Source organism: Cariama cristata, unplaced genomic scaffold (assembly GCF_000690535.1).
Source record: "Cariama cristata isolate BGI_N322 unplaced genomic scaffold, ASM69053v1 scaffold4843, whole genome shotgun sequence".
Lineage (NCBI taxonomy): Eukaryota > Metazoa > Chordata > Aves > Cariamiformes > Cariamidae > Cariama > Cariama cristata.
In genome coordinates, this window is record NW_009606515.1 from 1 (window position 1) to 11627 (window position 11627).

The 11627-nt window shown below is 34.8% G+C and overlaps 1 protein-coding gene across 1 annotated transcript in view; it reads left to right on the plus strand.

Annotated features, from left to right (window-relative positions):
- Positions 1–2283: 2283 nt before the first annotated feature.
- LOC104158666 (E3 ubiquitin-protein ligase TTC3-like) overlaps positions 2284–11627 on the plus strand; it is a gene marked incomplete at both ends in the record, with an annotated part of 13722 nt that continues 4378 nt past the window's right edge. The window contains 8 exons of the mRNA XM_009696378.1: positions 2284–2598; positions 3309–3572; positions 4016–4062; positions 5852–5908; positions 7280–7356; positions 8040–8192; positions 8561–9467; positions 11399–11464. Coding sequence (XP_009694680.1) covers positions 2284–2598; positions 3309–3572; positions 4016–4062; positions 5852–5908; positions 7280–7356; positions 8040–8192; positions 8561–9467; positions 11399–11464 — 1886 coding nt within the window. The remainder of the gene's footprint in view (positions 2599–3308; positions 3573–4015; positions 4063–5851; positions 5909–7279; positions 7357–8039; positions 8193–8560; positions 9468–11398; positions 11465–11627) is intronic.

Consider the following 11627-nt stretch of genomic DNA (forward strand, 5'->3'; position numbering starts at 1 on the left):
TCTGAAAGCAGACACTGTCTGACAAACATGTAGTCAGCTTCTGAAAGTGCAGTTAATTAGAAGAAACTTAACAGAAGGAAAATTTACTAAAAGGAGAAATAGTTCTGTTTTAGCCAAACCAGGACAATTTTTACTTAAGATTACTTCTATTTCAGTTCTGGTTTTAATTTCTAAATAACTGTAAGATGTTACTGTGTGGTTAAGTTCCTTGTAGAAAACCTTTATTCTTGCTTCATTGGTTCATGAAGAAGCAGCCTGAAGAGGGCAAAGGCTCAAATTCCAAGATAATCTATGTAAAAGTGGTTTCAGAAAAAGCTTTATACCCAACAAGTTAGGACACTGCTACAGGAAAAAAAACCACAACGCTGCATCTCAGATGAAGAATGAATGATATCCTAACTGCAGAAACTGCAGTGACTTGGAAAGTATATTTCAGAGGATTGGGGAAAATAAAATACTGGAACCTGTAAGTGCATAGTCGGTTAATGCTGCAGCTTTCGTTTTCCAGTTACGTTGGTTTGCAGTGTTCTGTATTTCAGAGGCGTGAACTTCCACTGCATTTTGTATTACAGCAAACTACAGTGCAAAGAAAAATAGGTGATTTTTTTTTTTCAGTTTTTGTCTGTGTTATTAACTTTAGAAGAGTACTCATGTTAAATTCCTTGTAGAATTTCATATTAAATACTTTGAGGGCACTTTTTCATCCCATACATGCTATACTTGGAGTTCTCCAGAACCCTGTTGCCTGTTCAATGGCATATCCTGGCACTTTCTCTTTAAAAAGCTCTCAGGTGCTAATCTTTTTAGTTATGTGTATTTTTCTTAACTGTTTTGTTTGAGAGTGGTCTCTTCCATTAGCGCCATAGATTATTTTTTTCGTTTGCTATTCTGTTGCCATGTTTGCTATTCTATTACCATACTATTTTTGCTTCTGTGTGGTTTTCTAAAATTGCGTTCAGTTGACTTTGTGTTAGTTTTTTTAAAGTCTAGGGTATCTCCTTTCCTATAGTTTATGTTTAGTTCTGGTCCTTGGATCCAATGCAGGTCACTCAATTACATATATGTGACTTGACTGTCCTAAATGTCCCTAAAACTGCTAAGAACTAAAAATGCCCTTGGTGTGACAGAACAACTCACCCTGAAGTACTGTGGGTAAAAGTTGGGACACATGAAGGAATATGTCAACATGAAGCAACTTAACACAGTTCTGCAAAAATCTGTGTGTTGGTGGTGTTAATTTGTCCAGAATTAATTCTATAGTAAAATTGAAGTCTTGTATTATGTTGGAGACAAGGTAGCTATTACCCTGTTTTTTCGCTTGAGGAAATTTCATAAGGAATATTAAAAAAAAATAAAATATCTCTAATGAACCTCCTAAGCTGTCTGAGAGGCCAATTTCAGGGGAGAGCTAGATCGCAAAGCATTTTTTTGTTTTATTAGCAGCCATAGCTACCTTTAAATAAGAACAAATCTGCTTGTAAATTGGAGAGGAGTGCAGGTGAGAAGGGCAGTTGTTTGTATGCACGTTTGTAAGATACAGAGGTTTTTAATGCAGACTGCTGCAGGATAAGCTCAGGCACGGCTTATACCTGCAGAGTTCATTGAATCTTGCTGATTAGTGTGTTTGGAACTGTTTGTGTTACAGTGCTTAATTATTCTAGGGGTAATACGTAGTGCTTTGTTTTTAAAAAATTCTTTACAGATCTACAACTTTTGACTATAGTTACTGTCAGGTAAGCTCTGAAAGTGGCCTTGAAGAATAATGAAAGGTGAAGGCTGATACGAGCCAGTAATCTTTTTCACTCTTGTTCTACAAAGAACCAGTGGCAGTGTCAGGGCAAAGGTTTGCTACTGGGTCTGTGCTTGGGCATTCAAAAGTGTGCCTTTGCTCTGAGAACTGATGCTTGGGGGAGCTCTGTCTCTGCATGAGGCTGGGCATGCAGCCCACACACATAAATCTGTACAGGCAATTGCTTGAAACTACTATTACTGCCAGGTAAACTTTTAAATTTTTCTTTCTGAAATCTAGTTAAGGTGCTAAGGATTGTTCCTTTGTGTAAACCAAATTTAAAACAATATCGTGTCAAATTCATAATGCTAAGGCTAGTTTATGTAGAAAGTTATAAATTGTGTAATTTTCAGTGTTGTGATAAAGCAAATAATTAAAAGCACCACTTAGTCCAAATTATCTGTACTTTAAAGTTGATGTTTTTAATTGTGGTAAACAGAAATGAAATCTTGTTTTGTTTGGTTTTGTTGTTTTTTTTTTAAATCCCATTATAGATTATGTTCAGGATTTATATGCTGGTGATCGAGTCCTGCAGCATATCAGTCGAAATGCTGAGCAAATAAAAACAGCTGTTTATGATGCTTCCAAACTATTAAAAGAATTACTTTCATGGTTTGTAATCAGCGAGGAGGATTATGTGTCATATTCCAAAACTAGTAGCATGTCACATGAAGTGATGGAGCAACTCATCAGTTACTTACTTCACGAAAAAAACAGAGTAAAAACAAGGAGTTTTATCCATGTGCTGAGTGAGTTGGAAGAACTGGATCCCAAACTACACAAGTGGCTGAAACACCTTAACAACTTGGGTAGGCTATATGTTTATGTAATAGCAGAAGACCTTATCCTGTCATAATAGTTCCGTTTACAGATGAAAAGATAACCTCCCTATTTTCCAGTCTTGCTTTCTTAACTTTAAATGGTAAAGTAAAGCTTTCTTCTTTTTCATCTACTTGATCCTTAGGTAGGATTTCTAGAGAAGAAAGTATGACCATTGGTAACACAGGAACAACCTCTCTTGGGTCTGCAAGGAAAGCATTCTAATGTGGGCAGGGCTTTGTCTGGGTAGGGAAGAAAAAATTGAACAGATTTATTTTTTAAAGTCTTTGAATTCCAGAATAGGCTTAAATGAGAATATTTTTATAAATAATTTGTTTCTGGAAAGTAAATCATGGTGGGGTTTTTGTCATAAAAGTTTAGCTGACTGTATAACTTGGAAGTAATCTAACTTGGTGCTTTTTGGTAGTGTTGCCTTTCTGTGTAGTTTCCTATAGAATTTACAATTGGTGAAGGTAGAAGTTTGGTTTTGTAGGCAAAATGGACATAAGATGCCAAAACCTTGGATGAGATTATATAAACTCCATTTATCAATTTTGTTTGCATTTTCAAGATACAAAAGCTTTTACGTAATCTGTTTCAGCTACTGCATATTTAATTTCTAGAACAAAGAGGAATATCACACTGTAAGCACCAAAACTGAAGCCAGAATGAAATGTTGGGTTTTTTTCATTTGTTTTAGGTCTGACAGCTACAGAGAACTTTCTTCTTAACTATGGACAATTTTTAAAAGAGCTTGACCTTTCTATTTTAACCACACTCTGGAATGAGAAGTATGGTAGTAAATTTGATTACGTGACAACTAGTTCTGATGACAAAGAAATTTGTGATTATTTCTTAAAACCACCTCTAGAGAAAAACCGTTGTTTTATATGGCTGTTAGAAGACAACAGAGAAAATTTTCCATTTCTTCATCAAGCTTTAGATGAATTCTTTGATAAAATGGGTGAGTATGCAAAGGTCATCATTCTTACAAGCATTGTATTTTGTCTGGTTTTACACCACATTTGATGGGCTCTGTAAAAGGCCAAAACCTCAGCAAACTACTAACCACCTCATTATATGGGATCTTCTGTGGTCAGTGCTTAAAAGGCAATATAGCCTCAAAAGGCGAGCCACTCTTTTTTAGGTTACATTCCGCTGTTTTGTTTCATGCGCCACAACCAGCATGTCAGTTTATCTTTATGCCTATATGATGTCCAAGAAATATAAGTATCTATTTTTCAGTTTAAGCATAAAGATTCTGCAGCTACAGTCTTTGAGATGCTTTGGTAGTATTTGATAAAGGATTATAGTAATTATTACTATAGGTTCATAATGCACAATTATAAGTTACATAAAATATTACTATTTCCATTTGTGAATGTGACTTTGTGATTGTTTCTGTAGATGACCCTACCATTATATTAAAGAAGCAGGGAAATGAAAATATACCGGTGAGTGAACTTAATGTCCATTTGGTATAAGCTCAGAAACAAGTATATATTTGATGTTTTAAAAATCTGCAAAAGTGTAGAGACGTGCATCTCTTGGTTTATTTTACATCATCATCCTTCAGACCTGATTAGAGATTTACTCTTTTGTTTTATCTCCCACTCCCTCTTTTCTTAAAGCATTTGGAGACTGCATACCATTTTTCCTAAACTTGCCTCAGTAAAATACTTGTTGGGTTTTCTTTTTGGTTAAAGCACAGACCCACAAGATACGTTTTAGATTATGAGCATTTCAAGGATGCACGTGAGGAAGTTGTAGTGAAAGTGGATGAGGGTACACTGATGTGCTGTATCACCTCCTTTGAATAGGGAAAATAAGGGAAATAAGGTGCATGGGAATAGCATTTACATATTACTTAATAACAGCAGTTTGGTGTTAACTTTAAAAAAAAGTCTCTCTGAAGGTATCATTGGGGAATTTTTAAAAAAAAAAGTGCCAATTTGCAGAGAGACTCTTACTAACTGCTCTATCTGCTTGTTTACCATGACAACTGAACTTGAAGTGTGATTCTTCCTCGAGTGTGCTTAACTTGAATCTGCATAATTTTGGACTGTAATCGTACTGTGTATTTTACAGTCCAAAGCAACAAATGGGAAGGTAGCATAACCCAGCTTTACCTTCAGATGTCATTACATTGTAAGGCTAGGAATTTGAGGTTTGTTCCACTAATAAGCAAGTAAATTTGAAGTGCATTAGATATATTTTGCATTTGTTCTTTATAATTTATAGATGCTTTTCAGATTCAGCCCATGAGTCTTAGAGCGTACATAATTCTGAATCACTTTTTGATTAGTATCTTAATTAAAATCCATTCTAAGTGGCAGAAGTGTATTATGTATTTTGGTTAATTATGTGTTTGAGGCACTCTCATTTAAAATTATTCTAGCCTGCGGATAAATTTATCTGTACAAATCCAAAACTTACTTTTGATACAGAATAAATCTTTAGAGTTAATTAATTAATATACTTTTAATAAAATGTGAAATTCTTTGCTTTTTCATTTCATGAATTGGAAATTCAAGAATGAAATGAAAGCCGTTACAGTAAATCTACTTCTATTTCAATGTTACTTATATCCTAAAATAGACTGTTAATAAGTTACTGTTAGTAGAGTTATGTTAATCTATAATCACAGTCTTATTAAAAAGTGAAGATGCATTTTAGTTCCTTCATCTTTGCATATCTTAGAAAATTGAAGTGACCGGAACACTTGACAGTTCTGTTTGCTTCTTGTTCCCACACAAAACTGTGTTGTGTGGGATGTCACACCTTGTTAAGTATGCGATTTCAGCTATAAGTAATGAGTAAGCATCTGAAATACTAAAATGATAGAATATTCTGTTTTTTAAAATCGATATTCTGTGTGTTTAAAGAGGAAAATGATGAAGAGGAACAAAATGGATAAAGTCTTGCAAAGCTCCGTTTCTTTCTGTGATTTCCACCCAGGGATGGAGTGGAGAGGGAGAAGATTGCATGCTTCACCTTGTAAATCTTGGTGGTGAAACTAGAATGAAAAGTTTAATATTGAAACTTTTTAAAATTTACATACTAGTTTTTTAAATGTGTCATAATTTTATTCCGATGAAAAAAACAGGTTTTTTTTTTTCTGTTTCAGACTAATGGTATCAAAGTTAAAAACAAAAACAGGAAGAAGAACTCAAAAGAACTAGTTTTGTAAATGTGTCATAATTTTATTCCAATGAAAAAACCAGGTTTTTTTTTCTGTTTCAGACTAATGGTATCAAAGTTAAAAACAAAAACAGGAAGAAGAACTCAAAAGACTCGAGGGTTGGTAACTTTTAGCTGCTTACTATGAATAGTTTTTTTAGAATTGCTGGCATTCAGATGTATAGAGGCTGTTTTCCTAAATACCTTGTGGAGACTCATTTGTGAAGCAGTTTTTCCTGAAGCAGAATAATGCTGTTAAGACTCAGTTAATACAGTTTTGTTTTGTTAAAATTCGAATTTGTCAGTATGAAAGGTACTTCTAAACTTGATCAGGAGTTGTTTATGGATAACTTTGGCTCTGACTGAATACCAATACCTTCAGCCTATCCGCTGTCTTAATTCTGAATGACTGTTTTGATCATAATTTGCCATATGAGGAAGTGTGAATAGAGAACACTGACTGCACTATGTAATTAGTACTTTATGCTCCATTTCGTTTTGCACTGACAAATAGTAAATTTGGAGAAGGACTCTATCAGTCATTTTGAGGAGGAAAAATATGTCCTTGCACCTCATGAAATAGATCTGCAATTATGTCTTTATCTTTTCTGGTAATTTTATGGGCATATCAGTGACTGAAGATGCAAGTGTTCCATTTATTGCTCAGAAAAATGTTATTAGTTGTTCAGTATTTTATAGATTTTGCTAGGAATAATATTCTACCTGAAACTTATACTGTCTTTTGTCCTGCTTTGCTTTATTGAAAGCTTCAGATACAATCTTCTTTGTTTCCTCCATCCCCCCCTTTTTATAATTTCACTAGCATTTCAAGAGTAAACTTAAGATTTTTCCTATTCTCATCAGCCAGGTTTTTCTTTTTCTGACTTAGATGCATTTATACAAGTCTACGTGTTTCCAAAGTTATTAGATAATAAAAATTAAAAGACAACTGAAACATTTGTAATGGTGAACATAGGAATAACAGGTGTCATTAAAACCATGTGGAACTAGGGATAACTCAGACTTATTTGTGGTAAAATTATTAAAGCTTGAAGGCTCTCAAATATAAAAGAAGAGATTACTGGAAAGTCAGTTGATGGGCAGCCCAGTGGAAAGAAGTTACACAGAAGTCTTAAAGTGAATCTGTAGTGGTGTTTGTTTTTTTCTAATCCAAACTTGGAGAAAAATCAGGCGCATCTAGGATTTTGATGAAATTGGTAAAAGAAGAGGGAGGTTGGGCTGAATATCCCCATTTCTTTTTCAGAAATAAGTTCTGAAGAAGAAATGAATAATTTTAAGTTAAGAACTTTCTTGCTATGGCTTAATTCTGATAATTGTACTTAAAAGTTTTGTGGTTCATAATATGGTCTCTGAACCAAGATGAAGTTACAGAAGAAGATTTAGTGTAAATAAGTTACTCATAGTCTTTACAGTGGATCATTTTGCATATACTTTTGTGAGATAAAAAAATAATAATCTGTTTTTAATTAGTCTATTTTAGTATTATCCAGTGGAGTTAGTACAGCACCACGAGAAGAAGATAAGAGATTTATAGAAGAAAATACTTTGTCAGTACCATCATGTATCTTTTATTACCCAAACTCCAAAGTGCTTTGCAGGTACCGGAGAAGGCAGTGTCAGAAACACAAAGTCTGGGTTAACACCTAAGTGTTTTTGATATGAGCTTGTATAGAGCCATTACTTCTCTGCTTCCAGGACAGGTGTAAGGGGCATTAGAATTTTAAAGACCTTAACGATGTAGGGAGTAACCAAATGGTAGCCAGACTGCAGCCCAATACATCTTCTAGGCCAAAAAATATTCTTTCAAGTAAGATCTTACTTGCTTCGTGTTCCATTTTAATGTAGCAAGAAATTAGTTGATAAATTTGTACATACTCCCATCAGTCACAGCTAAACTTTGCCATCCATGCCATATAAGGCAGGTTGTGATACTGAATTGAGGGAATCTTATAGATGTGAAAGCCGCTAACAAGAGGTAGGCCTTATTATTATTAGTTAGTGGCAGGTCAGTTAATGAGTTTAGCAGTTAAGTATTTTGGGGATAGTGTTTATTCTACTTTTTAGAAAAAAAGTTTACTATTGGGGTAAGTTTTTAGCACTATGCAGTTACCCTACAGTATACTGTTTTCAGTATATGTGAAAAATACAATTATTTTCAGAGACAAGAATTATTGTTCATATGCACTATTTCTTTCTTTCTTATCTTTTTTTAATTTATTTTCTGCTACAGAGATTTTACAAATTCTTATGAACCATTTGTAATCCCAGAATATCTTCGGGGGCAACTAGAGGAATTTGAAGCTCTCTGTGACATTTCAAATAGTAACAGTTATCAAAGGCTTTTGGATAATAACCCAGATCAAACCTGTGAGAGCTTATATGAGTATGTATATATTTCTGTGCTTAGCAGTTTAAAGAGTTTAATATTACTTCATGATTTTTATAACATACTGTATTAAGTCCAGAATTTGAGTGCTGGTGGTCTGGTATATGTAGGTATGTACATAAAGGTATGTACTAGTACTTTGAAATAGTTGCATATTTCTAGTAATATGTGAGCAAACAAGAGTATTACAGAAGATTTTTATGCTTGGCTAGAATGCCATCTTCCAAATGATTGTTCTTTAGTAGTTCTAGAGACTCTTTGCTTTTGAGTATTATTTTGAAAATATAACGTGTGAAATACAATTTTAGAATTGCATGAAAAAACATTGATTAACAATGACAATTCTTTTTTTTTTCTTTTTTAAGATATTTCTCTCAAATCTTGGAAGAACATGGCCCTATGGAAATTAATAATAAATTACTAGTTGGGGAATATGAGCACTTCCCTGAAGAAGCTCGAAAGATTGTAGAAGATGAAGGTGGTCTGAAATCTTTTCTTTTGAAATCCCTTCGTTTCATTATGATAGATAATCTTATTGGCTTAAGAAAGCATGCAGTTCTTATTAATGAGAATACGAACAGAAATGAGACTGGAGATAATGAAGAAAATTATATAGTCTGTGATGTGCAAGAAGATTCTTCCCAGCACAAGCTACAGTTAAATCCAGCTGCTAAGGAATTCAAACCGCTGTCTCATCCTAAGCAACCCCATATATCAACATCTACTGACTTAACAGTAGGAAGTTATGAGACTCCACAATATTTGCCCTGGTCTTTTCCTACGTCATGTAAATTTGTACGTTCTTTGCATGGTCAACATATTGATACCATAGAAAATGGGTCGTCATTTCCAGACATTTTACTAAAGTGCTTTGATTCTAAAAATCCTGGTATATTTTTGCCTCGGACTTCCTGGGGTTATCAATATGAAAGAATATTGCGAGTGCCTTCTCAAATCCCTCTCATGTCAAATGTTGCCAACCAACCTAATTATATTTGTGCTGATCGTGTAGCTTATCAGGATAATGATGAGTCAGCAATTTCAGACAGAAGGTACGTCTTCAGCAGTTTTATACCAACTGAAACACAAACGTATGAAGACCCTCAGTGCCAACTGGAGAACTCGAATAACAAATTTTATGAAGACAATTTTGCTGTTGCAAATAGTAGAAATGAAGCTGAATGTGGTGTACGGGTTATTAAGACTGAAAAAAAAAGCAGAGGTATACCTCTAATGAAAAACAATCCTCATACAAGGATGGTAGCTGTTCAGGTAAGAAATTAAAATGGAAGAGTTATTTGAGAGTTCCTAAGTGATAAATGGGAGTCTTGAGCACTGGAAAGTGCAACTCCTTTCTGAGTGATTTCTTTATGACTTACCAAAGGGTCAAATCTTGTATAGAGTTTCAAGAGCAAATATTCAAGTAATACTTCCAGCCACGCAAACGTAAGGGACTTTAAAAGTAGTATTTAGCATTTTCTAGTACTTCTCTTCCAAAAAAAGGCCACAAGTTGGATGATACTGAGGTACTTACCAGACTAGGAACTTCCTTAGAACTTACAGTTGAAGTTGCTGACACTTTCTACAACTACTCTTGTTTTTCATTTGTAATTCTTTAAAGAGTTGGTCACTGAATTTTGTTCTGCCTGAAATATTCGCAGATCTTTTGACCCAGGATCAAAGGAGGGACCTGGTGTGCATCAGTTTAAACTTTGCTTTAGAGGTTAAGGAAAATCTTTCTGTGTCATCATATTTCTTTTTGTAATTAGTTCAGTGATTTAACTTTGACAATATTTTAGGATTTAGATAGTTTGTACATTCTAACAATTGTTGGCTGTTACTTCTGTCGTGGTCTTACAGTGGCAGCCCAGCTGTAGGGTGAGTTCAGGGGGCAAACTCCCTCCCTTTTCCTTCCTGAAGTAAAAAAACCTGAAAGTTTTGTCCTACAGGCAGAGAAAGCATTGCTGAACACCCGGAAAGGGGCAGGGCATGCAGCTGAACGGAAGAGGGGCTGGAGCATTCACTCTTTAATGGCACGCCAGAGTTAGATCAGCATATAGTGCTCCTGAAAACACACTTCAACTAACAGAGGGAGACAACAGTCACATCCACTTCTGTTACAGAAAACATTTTGGACACTGATGCTGGGTTTTCAGAGATGGATATGGCAGTTTCACATACCCATTTATGAGAGGCTATCCAACAGGCTTGAGGGACTGCTGGGGAGGAGTTCCTCACCTTCATTTGGTTCTTGTCATTAAGGGAGGAATAGCTGTTTATAGCTGTAAGAGAAATAGTTGTCGTCTTTATTATTGCTTTCTAAATTAGGAAAATGTTAACATGTTTGTTTTGGGTTTTTTTCAAACTTGTTTTGTGTACAAAACTTTTCTTCACTTTAAATCTTTCCTGAGCAGTTGCTGAAAGTTAGTTGCCCCTCAGTCTTGGCAGATGAATTCATCACTTAGCAGACTGGGCTTTTAAAATGGGGTGTCTGTTTGGTTCTTGAACACATGCAACAGAGAGATAACGGAAGAGGCAACAGTTTTCAGTTTAATGAATTCTGGTTAGCGGAGATCAAAAGGCCACTAAGCAACAGATATGTTTGTGGTGTGGTAGAGCAAGGCATTTAACATTATAGGACTATGATTTTTAGTAGCCTATTAGAACAGTAATATCATAAACTGGATCTTTAATGTGTCATACAATTAGATTTTAAACTTCAGTTCTTTCAGTAAGTCCTTGATGGGTGGTATTAGAGGAAACAAGCAGGGACTCTGAAGATCCTTGAGTCTAGTCCCTTCTAAGTAGTGGCACTTAGGCAGTAGATGTTGAGTTTAGGAGGAGCAACAAGACACAGCTCCTCAGTGAGCTGTCAGACATTATTCTTGCAAGTCTTAAATTTTCAGATATTTAGAGCACAGCTGTGTTTAAAGAGTCAGAGAACTGTTCTCAATGTAAATGCTTCATGATCGATTAAACTAGGGAAAGGTCACGACAAAAAAAGTGGTTTCGTTATAGATTGAAGTTCATTTCAGAAACACTTGCATGATTTCTTTTTACATTGTAGATAGGCCTACTTCATAATGTAGTTGGATTTGTAAAATTATGGTTAGGTACAAAAGCTCCAAAACAGAGTGGACCTACTAGTTGCGTGTTACAAACTGGAAAACTTTTTAATCAACTAACTATTCTTTGTATTCTAGGTAAATCATGAAGTAGCTGATAGGGAAACTAATACTTTGCCTTTTCATCCATTTGAAATGCAACAAGTAAGTTACCTGCATATTTGTTTATATTTCTAATGAAGAAGGTTAAAGGAATGGCCAAAAATTTAGTAGTGAAAAGATAAAGGTTATCTGAAAATGACATGTTTTAACAGAGATTTTTTTATTTTGCTTTGTTTGGTGGTGTGTGTGTGTGGTTTATAGTTTG